At 43.3% G+C, this 18,010-nt stretch overlaps 1 protein-coding gene across 1 annotated transcript in view; it reads right to left on the reverse strand.

The window, feature by feature from the left end:
* Positions 1-1,487: 1,487 nt before the first annotated feature.
* LOC139415491 (synapse differentiation-inducing gene protein 1-like) overlaps positions 1,488-18,010 on the reverse strand; it is an 86,892-nt gene continuing 70,369 nt past the window's right edge. The window contains exons 3-4 of the mRNA XM_071163593.1: positions 12,861-12,998; positions 1,488-1,978 (exon numbers count right to left, since the gene is read on the reverse strand). Of these exons, the coding sequence (XP_071019694.1) occupies positions 1,820-1,978; positions 12,861-12,998 (297 nt within the window). The 3' untranslated portion in view covers positions 1,488-1,819. The remainder of the gene's footprint in view (positions 1,979-12,860; positions 12,999-18,010) is intronic.

Genomic DNA, 18,010 nt, shown 5'->3' on the forward strand with positions numbered 1-18,010 from the left:
ACGTCAAGCTGTCTCCACAATGTTGACTTTTGAACGTTCTATGATGTCTCCACTTTCCGAGCGTATAGCCTTTGGCTACGGCTGCTGAGTTCTAATGGGAGCCATTATAGCAAAACACACGGTTCAGTCTTTATTAGTGATGCTGAAATAGTTTTTTTCCCTTTTAATATCTCCTATGGCATATGGGAGGGAGGAGGCTGTAATTTTTTTACAGTGTTGAGATTCAATGCTTCACTGTTTGCACTCTGCCTGGGTCCTGGAAAGGCATTTATTGAATACCTGTACTTTACTGTATCACAACACTGAGTTAGACCCCAGAGACCAGAGAGTTGAGTTTACACTGGTCCCAGAGACCAGAGAGTTGAGTTGATGATGCAGATGATAGATTAGTAGACATTAGTACTAGAGGATGATTTATCCTGTCCTCATTGAACTGGCGTACTGATATTGATGTAGCTTTAAGGAGGAAAACTTAACTATTGTGCATAGTTCTGAAGTTCTCTCCCTAGTAACCCCCCAGTTCACCTGCAGGAAGTTCACTTTTTGTTCCACTTGAATTCATATCATTTAATTCATGCCATCGCAGCTGGTTCAGCTAAGAAATACACAAAACAAATCCGTCTTTGATGAGATCTGTCAATGTTTGGATGCTGCTTTTTCCTTGTTGTCATTATCCTTTTTTCTTCAATGAAAAGACGAACTGCAATTAAACACTTCTGAGTTTGTTGACAATAGTCTCCTTATTGAAGATGAAAACGCGCCATTGGCCAGACAGAAACGTTAAAGTTCTGAAATGCAGAAAGCATTAGGGGTCTGTTATATGACACCACCATCACTATGTCTCTCTCTCTGTCTATCTCTGTCTCTCTCTCTCTCTGTCTGTCTCTGTCTCTCTCTCTCTCCGTCTGTCTCTCTCTCTCTCTCTGTCTGTCGCTGTCTCGCTCTCTCTGTCTGTCTCTGTCTCTCTCTCTCTCCATGTTGACAGAGAACCACCCAGCAGTAGGCCTTAGAACCAGGCCCATTGAAGAAGCATTTGATGGTAAATTAACAGAGATAGTCAGTTAGTAGCAGGGGATCCAGATAGTCAAAATGTCCAACCCTGGTTTAGATGGCATACAGATAGAGAATTCAAGGACGTTTTTATAGTCCTCTCAGTGAGACCTCCAGACACTGCGGTCCCTTGAAGTTCCTCCGTCTGCTAAAGTCTCCGTAATTGCAAACCATGTTTTTTTTGCTGTCTGATCCCTCACCCACCCATCTCGTTTTCTGTAATGGTCTGTAGAATGTTGAAGTAACAAAGCTAAGTTTAAACACCCTACAGGGGGGAGGGGGAACGGAACATGACAGCACAACTCAAACTGTGTTCCTCTTTACCTCACTTCAGATAACTTTTCCCAGAGAAAACAGTGTCTGTGTTCTCTCTGTCCTAGTTTCCCCTGCTCTTCTCCTCCTCCTCCTCCTCCTCCTCCTCATCTCCCCTTCATGCCTAGCTCCTCTTTGTTCCTTCATCTAATCTTTGCTGCCTGTAGGGAGGCTGAAGGGAGGAGGATAGAGAGATGAAGGGATGAGGGGGAAAGAGAGAGGAACGGATTCCATGTCAGCAGTGCTGTTATGTTACGGGAGGAGGGCAGTTCAAACCATTCCCTGGTAGTAGCAGTGTCCACTGAGAAGGGGTGGTTCCTCACTTCTCTCCTGTTGTTCACCTGGTAGTCTGAGAGAAGGCTGGACAGAGAGAGGGATGGTGGAAGAAAAAATAATGATGCCCCCTTCACCTTTCCCTGGCAGTAGCAGTGTCCATTACCGGTTCCCCCTGGCGCTGCTATATGTGACCTGGCTTGGAGAGGTAGGCGATGAGGGCCACCACCACCCCCACGTAGACGCCTGTCCCAATGGTGATGGAAAGGGCCGCCAGGAACAAAGCCCTTCGGGATGCGATGCTCGCCAGCGGGAAGTCCCCCTTCGCCACCGCCTTGCTGGTCTGGTGGAAGGGAAGAGATAAGAAATAAAGGAAGGAAGGAAAGCGGGGGAGGTTGAGCGGGAGGAAGGGAGGCAGGGAAGGAATGAGAGAGAGAGAGAAAGAGAGAAACGAGGGAGGGAGGGAGGGAGGGAGGGAAGGGAGGGAGGAAGGAAAGCGGGGGAGGTTGAGCGGGAGGAAGGAAGGCAGGGAAGGAATGAGAGAGAGAGAGAGAGAGAGAGAGAAACAACAGAGGGAGGGAGGGAGGGAGGCAGTTAGGCAGGAAGGAAGGCAGGAAGGAAGGAAGGCAGGCAGGAAGGAAGGAAGGAAGGCAGGAAAGAAGGAAGGCAGGAAGGAAGACTGATGTGACATCATTGCTAATATGGCTAAAATGTGATATCTAGGTAGCTAACCAACAACTGTAACTATATATTTGAGAGACAAGTGCTTATGTTTATGTTTTTTTTATATAAACATTGGAGACTGAATACAGTTTACATGTTATCAACAATCTAAGCCAACCTAGTCTATTTTGCCCCATAGTTGTGCATGCATTGATTTTGTCGCTAAACAACCAAACCGTCTTTTGTAACCTACTAAATAGATTATTAAATTATTGCTGTATGTGATCCCGTAGGCAGCACGGTTTATAATGCACATTTAACAGGTTGAACAGACAATTGATCTTTGACATTAATAAGCATGTTATATTTTGTTATTGGTCAGTAGCCGAGACAATGTTTCAGAACACGCGAGCTGTCCAGCGTATTGGTCAGGGGGGAAAGTTAATAAAAAACATTGTTGAATTCCAACGTTCTGCTGATGGTTCAATTTGCATTTTTTTTTGCCTTAATTTTCTCTTTCAGAAACTGTCACGGTCTTTTACAGCATAAATTACTGCAAAAAAGATTCAAATATTTTTGCAAACATTCGATTGTCATTGCTCTTTCTTTTAGAAACTACCGTGGCTTAATTCCAATAGTACCAAATTATACCACGCTATTGTGACCATAAAAGACGAATGGAGGTTGGTGGTGTTTTCAAGGCAGAGTTATGACGCTCGTTCACGCACAGTTTTACACAGTTTTACCACGGGTCTGACTAATAACGAGGAAACATGGGTATGTGTGGCGTGCAACAAGTTTATAAATCTCTATAATTTTATACGGACGCATTATTTTCAGAAATACGCACACGCCAGACATTGATAATGAAATGAACAGAATGGTTACAAAATGAGGCCCGCTAAAGCCTGTCAGATAAATACACTCTTTGGTACAATTAAAGAGGAATTGTTAACCATGAGGTGACAGTGGGTTTAACCATGAGGTAACAGTGGGTTTAACAGTGGGTTTAACCATGAGGTGACAGTGGGTTTAACCATGAGGTAACAGTGGGTTTAACAATGAGGTAACAGTGGGTTTAACAGTGGGTTTAACAGTGGGTTTAACCATGAGGTGACAGTGGGTTTAACCATGAGGTAACAGTGGGTTTAACAGTGGGTTTAACCATGAGGTAACAGTGGGTTTAACCATGAGGCAACAGTGGGTTTAACAGTGGGTTTAACAGTGGGTTTAACCATGAGGTGACAGTGGGTTTAACCATGAGGTAACAGTGGGTTTAACAGTGGGTTTAACCATGAGGTGACAGTGGGTTTAACCATGAGGTGACAGTGGGTTTAACCATGAGGTAACAGTGGGTTTAACAGTGGGTTTAACAGTGGGTTTAACCATGAGGTGACAGTGGGTTTAACCATGAGGTAACAGTGGGTTTAACAGTGGGTTTAACCATGAGGTGACAGTGGGTTTAACCATGAGGTGACAGTGGGTTTAACCATGAGGCAACAGTGGGTTTAACAGTGGGTTTAACAGTGGGTTTAACCATGAGGTGACAGTGGGTTTAACCATGAGGTAACAGTGGGTTTAACAGTGGGTTTAACCATGAGGTGACAGTGGGTTTAACCATGAGGTGACAGTGGGTTTAACCATGAGGTAACAGTGGGTTTAACCATGAGGTGACAGTGGGTTTAACCATGAGGTGACAGTGGGTTTAACCATGAGGTAACAGTGGGTTTAACAGTGGGTTTAACAGTGGGTTTAACCATGAGGTGACAGTGGGTTTAACCATGAGGTAACAGTGGGTTTAACAGTGGGTTTAACCATGAGGTGACAGTGGGTTTAACCATGAGGTGACAGTGGGTTTAACCATGAGGCAACAGTGGGTTTAACAGTGGGTTTAACAGTGGGTTTAACCATGAGGTGACAGTGGGTTTAACCATGAGGTAACAGTGGGTTTAACAGTGGGTTTAACCATGAGGTGACAGTGGGTTTAACCATGAGGTGACAGTGGGTTTAACCATGAGGTAACAGTGGGTTTAACAGTGGGTTTAACAGTGGGTTTAACCATGAGGTGACAGTGGGTTTAACCATGAGGTAACAGTGGGTTTAACAGTGGGTTTAACCATGAGGTAACAGTGGGTTTAACCATGAGGCAACAGTGGGTTTAACAGTGGGTTTAACAGTGGGTTTAACCATGAGGTGACAGTGGGTTTAACCATGAGGTAACAGTGGGTTTAACAGTGGGTTTAACCATGAGGTGACAGTGGGTTTAACCATGAGGTAACAGTGGGTTTAACAGTGGGTTTAACCATGAGGTGACAGTGGGTTTAACCATGAGGTAACAGTGGGTTTAACAGTGGGTTTAACCATGAGGTAACAGTGGGTTTAACCATGAGGTAACAGTGGGTTTAACCATGAGGTAACAGTGGGTTTAACAGTGGGTTTAACCATGAGGTGACAGTGGGTTTAACCATGAGGTGACAGTGGGTTTAACCATGAGGTGACAGTGGGTTTAACCATGAGGTAACAGTGGGTTTAACAGTGGGTTTAACCATGAGGTAACAGTGGGTTTAACCATGAGGTAACAGTGGGTTTAACCATGAGGTAACAGTGGGTTTAACCATGAGGTGACAGTGGGTTTAACCATGAGGTGACAGTGGGTTTAACCATGAGGTAACAGTGGGCTTAACCATGAGGTGACAATGAGTTTAACAGTGGGTTTAACCATGAGGTAACAGTGGGTCACGGTGGGTTTAACCATGAGGTAACGGTGGGTTTAACCATGAGGTGACAGTGGGTTTAACCATGAGGTAACAGTGGGTTTAACCATGAGGTAACGGTGGGTCACGGTGGGTTTAACCATGAGGTAACAGTGGGTCACGATGGGTTTAACCATGAGGTAACAGTGGGTTTAACCATGAGGTAACAGTGGGTCACGGTGGGTTTAACCATGAGGTAACAGTGGGTTTAACCATGAGTTAACAGTGGGTCACGGTGGGTTTAACCATGAGGTAACAGTGGGTCACGGTGGGTTTAACCATGTGGTGATTTAGGTTTAACCATGAGGTAACGGTGGGTCACGGTGGGTTTAAGCATGAGGTAACGGTGGGTCACGGTGGGTTTAACCATGAGGTAACAGTGGGTCACGGTGGGTTTAACCATGAGGTAACGGTGGGTCACGGTGGGATTAACCATGAGGTATCGGTGGGTCACGGTGGGTTTAACCATGAGGTAACGGTGGGTTTAACCATGAGGTAACGGTGGGTCACGGTGGGTTTAACCATGAGGTGACAGTGGGTTTAACCATGAGGTAACGGTGGGTCACGGTCCAGCTACGAGGCTAAATGTTGTATTTCCTTAAGTATATTTTGTGTATTTCCCAAAATACACATATTGTCAGATACTGAGTCATAAAAACGCAGAGGTCTTAAAACCTTGTCCTGTCAATCTCATGTACTGTAGCTACATTGCTGTTAAAGCCAAGAACTACAATAAGAATGACTTATTTTTTTGATAAGATAAGATATTATGTCAATCTCCTTTCGCATGGTAATGTAGAGTAGACATATTGTGCCCCCAAAAAGGTTTCTTGTTAATGATCAACATCGCAGCTAGCAGCTCTGTTTTCTGTCTAATGGTTCACAAAACAGGCTCTAGCCCGGACTCGGCTGCTTCAGAAAAACACAGAGGGAGACGACTGCAGTGAAACAGGCATCTGCTGCATAACAAACACACAGATGGAGCCTTTTCAACATATTAACTAATTATTCCCCCCCCCCCCCCCCACTTGTATGCAGACAAGTTTTCAGGAGACAGCACTTAAAAAAATACAGAATAAAGCAGCCTTGCTATACAGCAAAGCAACAGCCGGGAACCAAATCAAACAAACAGAAAAATATATTCAAGACAACCATTAGTTTCCATGCCAACAAAGTGAGTATTGAAACAATGGCACCATTACTGTGGCCTTATGGGAAATTAGCTTCGGAAACCATGTCTTAATAAAGAGGAGAAAAATACAGTTGTTCATATTGTGACCCTGCTTTTAGGGTCTTATGGGGAGGGAACGAGTCAAACACTTCAGACCCTGTTATTTTGTCTCTTTAATAAAGCCGTCTATTAAACAGCCTGTAATTGATTAATCAATCCGTAGCTTGGCTTCAGATGAATAATAATGTCATAGCGTAGGGCTGGTCTCCCTGTGGACAGGTTTACAGGGCTGAGTGTCAGCCTTAGAGGGAATGGAGTGAATGGGCGGAGTGTGTGTGTGTGTGTGTGTGTACATTATGTATTAGAGTGTGTGTTTGTATATCTGTGTCCTTATGTGTGTGACTAGTGAATATGAGTGTCTCTGTGAGTAACGCTGCAATTTTTCTCCATTGTCCTTGAATCCCCTTGAGATGTAAATGGTTGAAGCCTTACAGCTTTATCTCTACAACCTTGACTGAATTTTTGAAATGTGGCGTTACAGTCAGAGACAGACAGACAGAGACAGACAGACAGAGACAGACAGACAGAGACAGACAGACAGAGACAGACAGACAGAGACAGACAGACAGACAGAGACAGACAGAGACAGACAGAGACAGACAGAGACAGACAGAGACAGACAGAGACAGACAGAGACAGACAGAGACAGACAGAGAGACACAGAGAGAGAGAGAGAGAGACAGAGAGAGACAGAGAGACAGAGCGAGATAGCATCTGGGTGCTTACTGACTTGGACAGTGGTGGAAACATTTTAAAATCCCTCCCTCCCACCCTTATCTCCCTCCCTTATCTCCCTCCCTCATTCCGTACAAACACTTGCTCTTACAAAACACCCACAACAACATAATCTGTCCTAATCTTATGAAGTCACAAAAATCCATTAACTGTAATTTGATAGATTATTATGACTCGTGGGATTATTTAGACCTTGCTTTTATTATGATTCAGAGTTTATTAGCGAGAAACTCTTTAGGTATCTTATTTGCATTTTCAAAACATAAATGACTGCCTCTAAACTTGGCAGCACAGATGGTTAATTCAGAGGCTGTGTATTATAAAACTGAAAGCTGCATTTGTCACTATCTATCCAAACAAAGCACAAGCGCCTATTAGGGTTAATTATTGAAGGTAATTTACTTCCCTATCTAAAGCTCAGAGCTGCTTCTCTCTCCCCGGATACTCATGCTTTTCACTGTGTTATCAGCCTCAATATTTGTGGAGAGTGGTGACCCATAACGACTCATAACGACCCACAGCGACTCATAACGACCCATAACGACCCATAACGACCCACAATGACTCACAACAACCGATAACGACCCACAACGACTCACAACAACCCATAACAACCCACAACGACTCATAACGACCCAGAAACTACTCATAATGACCCACAACGACTCAAAACAACTCATAGTGTAAAATAACAACCCATAGTGTAAAATAACAACCCATAGTGTAAAATAACAACCCATAGTGTAAAATAACAACCCATAGTGTAAAATAACAACCCATAGTGTAAAATAACAACCCATAGTGTAAAATAACAACCCATAGTGTAAAATAACAACTCATAATGTAAAATAACAACCCATAGTGTAAAATAACAACTCATAGTGTAAAATAACAACCCATAGTGTAAAATAACAACTCATAATGTAAAATAACAACCCATAGTGTAAAATAACAACTCATAGTGTAAAATAACAACCCATAGTGTAAAATAACAACTCATAGTGTAAAATAACAACCCATAGTGTAAAATAACAACTTTAAAGTTTGTGAGGTTAAGGAAGAAAATAGTAGATTATTAGACAAGATGTAGCTGGCTGGGCTTCAGGCTGAGGGGGGAAACGTTGGCATAGATGGGATTTTCTCTCTCATTGAGCAGACTACTACTACTGCTACATCATTACAGAAATATACTATAGATTCTAACCCTTACAATTGTTGGAAAAATTACCTGTGTCATGCACAAAGTAGATGTCCTAACCGACTCGCCAAAACTATAGTTTGTTAACAAGAAATTTGTGGAGAGGTTGAAAAACAAGTTTGAATGACTCCAACATAAGTGTATGTAATCTTCCGACTTCAAGTGTAAGTAATTTAGCTCGTCCTGTATGCTCGTGTCACTGGGCAGCTCTCGGCTGTGCTTCCCTTCGTAGTCTGTAATAGTTTGCAAGCCCTGTCCTATCCGACGAGCATCAGAGCCGGTGTAGTAGGATTCAATCTTAGCCCTGTATTGATGCTTTGCATGTTTGATGGTTCATCGCAGGGAAAAGCTGGATTTCTTATAAGCTTCCGGGTTAGAGTCCCGCTGCTTGAAAGCGGCAGCTCTACCCTTTAGCTCAGTTAGGATGTTGCCTGTAATCCATGGCTTGTGGTTGGGCTATGTACGTACCGTCACTGTGGGATGACGTACTCAATGCACTTATTGATAAAGCCAGTGACTGATGTGTTGTACTCCTCAATGCCATCGGAGGAATTCCCGGAACATATTCCAGTCTGTGACAGCAAAATAGTCCTGCAGTTTAGCATCTGCTTCATCTGACCACTTTTTTATTGATCGAGTCACTGGTGCTTCCTTATTTAGTTTTTGCTTGTAAGCAGTAATCAGGAGGATAGAATTATGGTCAGATTTGGCAAATGGAGGGTGAGGGAGAGCTTTGTACATGTCTCTGTGTGTGGAGTAAAGGTGGCCTAGGGGTTTTCCCCCTCTAGTTGCACATTTAACATGCTGGTAGAAATGAGGTGAAACAGATTTAAGTTTCCCTGCATTAAAGTCCCCGGCCACTAGGAGTGCCGCCTCTGGATGAGCGTTTTCCTATTTAGTTATGGCCAAATCAGCTCAATGAGTGTGGTTTTAGTGCCAACATTGGTTTGTGGTGGTAAATAGACAGTTACAAAGAATATAGATGAAAACTCTGTTTTGAAATAGTGTGGTCTACAGCTTATCATGAGATACTCTACCTCAGGCGAGCAAAACCTAGAGACTTCCTTAGATATCGCACACCAGCTGCTGTTTACAAATATACATAGACCGTCACCCCTTGTCTTACCAGAGGCTGCTGTTCTATCCTGCTGATACAGGGTTTAATAACCCGCCAGCTGTAAGTTATTAATGTCGTCGTTCAGCCACGACTCAGTGAAACACAAGATATTACAGTTTTTAATGTCCGGTTGGTAGGATATACGTGCTTGTAGTTTGTTCACTTTATTATCCAGCGATTGCCACCGGTACTATTGACCAACGTACAAAGGCAGATTAGCCACTCGTCACTGGATCCTTACATACATATCTGTCTTTTTCTCCTGCGATGATGAGGGTCTTGTCAGGTGTCTGGAGTAAATCCCTCTTGTCTGACTCATTAAATAAAAATTATTTGTCCAGTTCATGGTGGGTAATCACTGTTCTGATGTCCATAAGCTCTTTTCGGGTGTTAGAGAATGTAGCAGCAACATCATGTACAAAATAAGGGTCTTTTACGCCCCTTCGTTGGTGATTGGTCAACAGTCTACTCCTGGTGAGAGTGGGAACTACTGTATGGATGCTAACATTGCTGCGCTTCTCACATGTCAAGCCCCATATTTGGGGACTCTATTTGACTTGTCTGGTATACGAACGGTAGCCCCTATCTGAAAAAGCATGGTGTCTGCTGAAAGCTAAGTATCTTATAGCTATTGATCTGTGCCTTAAAATCGCCAATGTGAATTATTACCCTATTACCCTATGTATAAGTGCAGGCCGAGCCGATGATCTAATTTCAAGATGGCTGCTGCCTACATTCCGGTTAGCGTTGTGAAGCATAAACAAAATAAAAATGGAATACGTTGATTCGCACCCGAAAGGCGTGACTCCACAGACCATGAGGATGTCTTATTTGTCTGGCGGTGACCTACCGTTATTGGTCACCAGCCAGCCCAGAGAGCCAAAATGTTTATTTTACACACGTTTTCACCAACCAGCAAACATCTTAGATGGTAAAGCTTCCATTTGGTCTGTTTGAGCTATAGCTACATAGGGGGATAATAAACAAATCCTTAGGTTGGTAGGAACACATGTTTACTCCATGTGTAACTCTGTGTTGTCTGTTCACACTGCTTTGCTTTATCTTGGCCAGGTCGCAGTTGCAAATGAGAACTTGTTCTCAACTAGCCTACCTGGTTAAATAAAGGTGAAATAAAAAAATAAAAACTACTAGGCTACACTGTCGCCTCTACGCTCTAACCACTAGGCTACGCTGTCGCCTCTACGCTCTAACCACTAGGCTACGCTGTCGCCTCTACGCTCTAACAACTAGGCTACGCTGTCGCCTCTATGCTCTAACCACTAGGCTACGCTGTCGCCTTTACGCTCTAACCACTAGGCTACGCTGTCGCCTCTACACTCTAACCACTAGGCTACGCTGTCGCCTCTACGCTCTAACCACTAGGCTACGCTGTCGCCTTTACGCTCTAACCACTAGGCTACGCTGTCGCCTCTACACTCTAACCACTAGGCTACGCTGTCGCCTCTACGCTCTAACCACTAGGCTACCTACCACATATGTATCGACTGGAAATGGAAATGACCTCATTACTGTTACCTACATTTCTTACGCCATTTCTGAAATGTCTGTGCATGTTAAAAAAATAATTGAGATTTATAAACTTTTAGAAACTGTTTCTCGTTATAAATCAGACCTGTCGTAAAACTCACCTGTCCTTGTCCTTATCTCCACCCCCCTCCAGACTTCGCCCATCTTTCCCAACTTATCCCCTGTGTATTTATACCTGGGTTTTCTGTCTGTCTGTTGACGGTTCGTCTTGTTTGTCAAGTCTACCAGCGTTTTGTCTCAGCTCCTGTTTTTCCCCAGTCTCTCTTTTTCTCGTCCTCCTGGTTTTTGACCGTTGCCTGTCCTGACCCTGTACCCGCCCACCTGACCTCTCTGCCTGACCCTGAGCCTGCCTGCCGTCCTGTACCTTGACCTCTACTCTGGATTACCGACCTCTGCCTGACCTGACTCTGAGCCTGCCTGCCATCCTGTACCTTGACCTCTACTCTGGATTACCGACCTCTGCCTGACCTGACCCTGACTGCTGTCCTGAACCTTGACCTCTACTCTGGATTACTGACCTCTTCCTGACCTGACCCTGAGTCTGCCTGCTGTCCTGAACCTTGACCTCTACTCTGGATTATCGACCCCCGCCTGCCTGCCTTGACCTGTCGTTTGCCTTCCCCTGTTGTTACAATAAACATTGTTACTTCAACAGCCTGCACTTGGGTTTTACCTTGATTCCTGATACATTCACGTTTCCATGGTAACAATAACAGCCTTTATTTTCTGTATAATTTGTAATTATTGTCAGTAGGCCACGGCATGTAAAGATGAATTCTCGTTCAATATTTAGTTTATCAATAGATTATTACATTTCTGAGATTAAACGATGAGGTCACGCTCCTATCCTGCCTTGTTATAGACTCTGAGATTAAACAGGCGATGAGGTCACGCTCCTATCCTGCCTTGGTATAGACTCTGAGATTAAACAGGCGATGAGGTCATGCTCCTATCCTGCCTTGTTATAGACTCTGAGATTAAATAGGCTATGATGTAACGCTCCTATCCTGCCTTGGTATAGACTCTGAGATGAAATAGGCTATGATGTCACGCTCCTATCCTGCCTTGGTATAGACTCTGAGATTAAACAGGCGATGAGGTCACGCTCCTATCCTGCCTTGTTATAGACTCTGAGATTAAACAGGCAATGATGTCACTCTCCTATCACACAGAAATACTGTAGCCTCTATCGCACAGCAATAGGCTGTAGCCTAGCCATACTGTCAAATATTTTATATAAGCCACCAGTCTATTTACTGTGTTGGCAGGATGTTTTAATCGTTAGCAATCATGTATGCTGTATCTGGAAAAGGACAGTTTGTTTCGGAAAGAGAAAACTATGGCTAATTGTTGAGGGCTTGTCAGCAGAACGTTTTGAATTCAGGGCAAGCTACTCATAACATTTTCTCTGCAACACTTAGTGTGTGTTTAAACAAATACCGTCTACATTTCTGCCTTTTCCTACTATGTCCTTTTCAAGCTGCTTCAAATCAGGGTAGATTGACAGGCTGGAGGAATTAGCCATCTCTGAACACTGAACTACATTATTACCTATAATTACTGAGGAAGAACTAAATTAGCTGCTGTCTGTCTGCCTACCTTTCCATCTGCCTGGCTGTCCGCCTGTCAGGTCTGCCTACCTTTCCGTCTGCCTGGCTGTCTACTTGCCAGCTGGTCTGTCTACCTGCCCCATGTCTGCCTGCCTGTCTGCCTGCTTGCCATGGTTGCCGTGGTTGCACAGACAGATGAGGAGACTGGATGTTGAGCCTTCGATAAGACTTGAGATAGGTTTGCCATCAACAGCCTGTCCTGTGTGTGGGTGTGTGTTAGAAGTAGAAAGCAGTGACTTCATGGCCTGAGAAGTAGAAAGCAGTGACTTCATGGTAGTGACAGGTGTGGGTGTTAACCCCGAAAGAAAGGTGCTGTATCACGGGTATGTGTGTGTGTACAGTGTGTGTTCTGTGTGTGTGTCATGTTTACCCCCTGGGAGAAGTAGAAAGCAGCGATGCCCAGGGGCCAGAAGCAGCAGAGCATGGAGAAGATGGCCAGGCCCAGATGGTCTCTGGGTGGGATCACTATGAAGTTATCTTCACTCTCGCTGTCGCTGGAGCAGTCCGTCTGAAAGAGACAAACACTGTTAAAAAGGAACAGGGGGATACCTTGTCAGTTGTACAACTGGCCCAATGCTCCTACCACCATTACAGTTCATATAGAACAAGATGAAGTTATCTTCACTCATTGTACAGGAGGAGAGAAACAACTTTGCTGCAATTCATTTTTAGGACGAGTGGAGAGACAAAAAAAAGACAAAAAAACAGGGGAAGTTTCTCACATTACAGGGACAGTTAAAAGATTGGACCCTTTTTGGCATAGCCACATCTAACTGCCTGTAGCTCAGGACCTGAAGCAAGGATATGCATATTTTTGATACCATTTGAAAGGAAACACTTTGAACTATGTCAAAATGTTAAATTCATAAAGGAGAATGTAACCCATTTGATCTGATAAAAGATAATGCAAACAAAAAAAAACTGGCATTTTCATCTTTGAAATGCAAGAGAAAGGCCATAACATTATAAAGGAATCTAGGCGCATTTTAGATTTTGGCCACTAGATGCCAGCAGTGTGTATGCAACGTTTCCTATTGATCCAGTGAAGCATTGCAATACTGCACAATATTTTTTTTCAAGTCTGCCCAAATGTGCCGAATTGGTCAGTTTATACATTTTCAAGTACATAACTATAGATAACATACACAAATGATATGGTAATACAAAATGTACGTTTACACACTCCCAGGAATGTCATAAATGGCGGATCATCAGCTTATACAGTTGAAGTTGGAAATTTACATACACTAAGGTTGGAGTCATTAAAACTCGTTTTTCAACCACCACAAATTTCTTGTTTTAGCAAGTCGGTTAGGACATCAACATTGTGCATGACACAAGTAATTTTTTCCAACAATTGTTTACAGTGTCACGCCCTGACCTTAGATACCTCTGTTTTTTCTTTATATTTTGGTTAGGTCAGGGTGTGACTAGAGTGGGTATTCTAGTTTTGTTCATCTAGGGTTAGTTTTGTTCATCTAGGGTTAGTTTCGTTCATCTAGGGTTAGTTTCGTTCATCTAGGGTTAGTTTCGTTCATCTAGGGTTAGTTTTGTTCTTCTAGGGTTTTTGTATTTCTATTTTGGCCTGATATGGTTCCCAATCAGAGACAGCTGTTTATCGCTGAGAGAAATGTCCAAATGCCTGAACGTTCATCTGTACAAACAATAGTACACAAGTATAAACACCATGGGACCATGCAGTGTCATACTGCTCAGGAATGAGACGCGTTCTGTCTCCCAGAGACGAATGTACTTTGGTGCGAAAAGTGCAAATTAATCCCAGAACAACAGCAAAGGACCTTGTGAAGATGCTGCAGGAAACAGGTACAAAAGTATCTATATCCACAGTAAAAAGAGTTCTATATTGACATAACCTGAAAGGCCACTCAGCAAGGAAGAAGCCACTGCTCCAAACCGCCATAAAGAAAGCCAGATCACGGATTGCCACTGCACATAGGGACAACGATCATACTTTTTGGAGAAAAGTTCTCTGGTCTGATGAAACAAAAATAGAACTGTTTGGCCATAATGACAATCGTTATGTTTGGAGGAAAAAGGTGGATGCTTGCAAGCTGAAGAACAGCATCCCAACCAGCTTTGCTGCAGGAGGGCCTGGTGCACTTCACAAAATAGATGGCATCATGCAGAGGGAGAGTTATGTGGATATATTGAAGCAACATCTCAAGACATCAGTCAGGAAGTCAAAGCTTGGTCACAAATGTGTCTTCCAAATGGACAATGACCCCAAGCATACTTCTAAAGTTGTGGCAAAATGGCTTAATAAGGACCACAAAGTCAAGGTATTGGAGTGGCCATCACAAAGCCCTGACCTCAAGCCTATAGAAAATTTGTGGGCAGAAATGAAAAAGCGTATGTGATCAAGGAGGCCTACAAACCTGACTCAGTTACACCAGCTCTGTCAGGAGGAATGGGCCAAAATTCACCCAACTTATTGTGGGAAGCATGTAGAAGGCTACCTGAAACGTTTGTCGAAAGTTACAATTATTAAACAATTTAAAGGCAATGCTACCAAATACTAATTGAGTGTATGTACATTTCTGACCCACACTGGTAATGTGATGAAAGAAATAAAAGCTGAAATAAATCATTCTCTCTACTATCTGACATTTCACATCCTTAAAATAAAGTGGTGATCCTAATTTACCTAAAACAGGGAATTTTTACTAGGATTAAATGCCATGAATTGTAAAAAACAGAGTTTAAATCTACTTGGCTAAGGTGTATGTAAACTTCCAATTTCAACTGTACACTAACTTTCACACATCTATATGGCTGGGCGGGGCGGGGGTGGAGCCAGAGACAGCAGTGGGGACAAACTGTAGAACCCAGGTCTATTTGAAAATCAAACTGTATTTTATCAAACAAAACTATGCTAGATTTTATCCCTGGAACCCTCAGGATGACCAATCAGAGCAAGATTACTGAATGTAAGTACATTATTTACCTTCAGAGGTGAATGTATCAAACCAGTTGCCGTGGTAGTGGCTAGTGCACTCTCCTTAATAAACAATAGCATGGCATTCTTTCACTCTAATAGCTACTGTAAATTGGACATTTAACGTCACGTTGGCGCATGTTAGCAACAACCGTCGCGGGAATAGGGACACCGATCCAGTAGAGATTTAAATAGATAGTATAATTCTAAATGATACTTTCATTCATTTGTAAGACCTTCAGACGAGTCCTGTGACACTTGTGAGTGGTCATTATTAGTTTTTATGCGAAAACTTTCTGATGATGATTTTTGGGGAATTCTCTGACGAACACCGCAGTAGCTCGGCAACCATGCGGACGGCCGACATACGGTGGACCGAGACGGAGAAATAAACGTATCTCTATCTCTATACCAACGTTATAAGGACAATGTTTGTTTGTTGGTTGTTGGTTTGAGAGTTCACCCAGATTAAGGGAGGGGAGACGCTGTTTAAATGGTGAGTGACCCAAAATCCAATAAAAAAATCGAATAAAATCAAATTTTATTTGTCACATGCTTCGTCAACAACAGGTGTAGACTAACAGTGAAATGCTTACTTACAGGCCCTTCCCAACAATGCGCAGAGGAAAAAATAGAAATCATTAAAAAAAATATTAACACAAGGAATAAATACACAATGAGCAACAATTACTAGGCTATATACAATAAATACACAATGAGTAGCGATTACCAGGCTATATACAATAAATACACAATGAGTAGCGATTACTAGGCTATATACAATAAATACACAATAAGTAGCGATTACTAGGCTATGTACAATAATACACAATGAGCAACAATTTCCAGGCTATATACAATAAATACACAATGAGTAGTGATTACCAGGCTATAGACAATAAATACACAATGAGTAACAATACCTTGTCTATATATACACGGGGTACCAGTATCGAGTCCATGCGCAGGGGTACGAGGTAATTGAGGTAGATATGTACATATATGTGGGGATACTGTGTTATTCCCTCTACGGGGCAATTATTTTTGGCCAAAGCAAAACAAATCTCACTGCCCTTTCAATATCATTTTATTAAATCCCCAATCTTCTATGGAAGAATACCTGTGATATGCCTGTGCGCAGTATACCTGAAGCATAAATCCTAGTCATTACAGCAGTCCTTTGTACACTGTCTGGATTTGTGATGCAATGGTTTTCCTTTTCACTTTCCATCAACACAAAGAGTGAGTGTTAATATATTCTCACTGCTGGAGAATGTTCTAAGATGAGAAGAGGTGGAATAAAAAATAAATCACAAATTGACCTACCATCCTACCATCATCCCCGGTGCAGGGTACAAGCTATACTGGTGGCGTGCAGGATGGAGAGAGAGGAAATGAAAAATAGTGTGTATGTGTAGAGGAGGGGCAGAGAGAGACAGAGGCAGGAGAGACAGAGGGGGGAGAGAGAGAGAAGGGGGGAGAGAGAGAGAGGGGGGGGGAGAGAGAGAGAGGGGGGAGAGAGAGAGAGAGAGAGAGGGGGAGAGGGGGGAGAGAGAGGGGGGGGGAGACCATCCACAAAACTACCAGAGAGAGAGATATGTAGAGAGAGGAAATGAAAAAGAATGTATGTGTAGGGGAGAGAGAGAGAGAGAGAGAGAGAGAGAGAGGTGGGGGGGGGGAGAGAAAGAGAGAGGGGGGAGAGAGAGGGGGGGGGGACCATCCACAAAACTACCAGAGAGAGAGAGGAAATGAAAAAGAGTGTATGTGTAGGAGAGGGGAAGAGAGAGAGAGAGAGAGAGGGGGGGGGGGGGGAGAGAAAGAGAGAGGGGGGAGAGAGAGAGAGACCCATCCACCAAACTACCAGGTGTGAAACAGGGAAGAGACTCAGGAGGTATGCTAATTTGGTATAGAGGAGACCTAACCCACTTTTAAATTAGTCAAAACAGGAACATTTTACATCTGGCTAGAAATGAATAAGGAAATGATCTCAACAGAGATAAATGTCCCTGTGTGCTACCTATATCCCCCCAATATAACCCCCATACTTTAACGATGACAGCTTCTCCATCCTACAGGGGCAGATTAACCATTTAAAGACCTAGGGACATGTACTAGTATGTGGTGACCTAAATGCCAGAACTGGACAAGAACCCGATACCCTCAGCACACAGGGGGACAAACACCTACCTGGAGGTGACAGCATTCCCTCCCCCATATTCCACCCTAGACACAACCACGACAACATAACCAACAAAAATGGGTCAGAACTCCTGCAGCTTTGTCGGACGCTGGGTATGTACATAGTCAATGGTAGGCTTCGAGGGGACTCATATGGTAGGTACACCTATAGCTCATCTCTTGGCAGTAGTTCTGTAGACTTTATCTACTTTATCAGTGACCTCAACCCAGAGTCTCTCAGAGCGTTCACAGTCAGCCCACTGACACCCCTATCAGACCACAGCAAAATCTTAGTCTACGTGAACAGAGCAATACTCAATCATGAGGCAACAAAGCCAAATGAACTGAATAATATTAAGAAATGCTATAAGATGGAAGGAAAGTAG

Source organism: Oncorhynchus clarkii, chromosome 8 (genome assembly GCF_045791955.1).
Source record: "Oncorhynchus clarkii lewisi isolate Uvic-CL-2024 chromosome 8, UVic_Ocla_1.0, whole genome shotgun sequence".
NCBI lineage: Eukaryota > Metazoa > Chordata > Actinopteri > Salmoniformes > Salmonidae > Oncorhynchus > Oncorhynchus clarkii.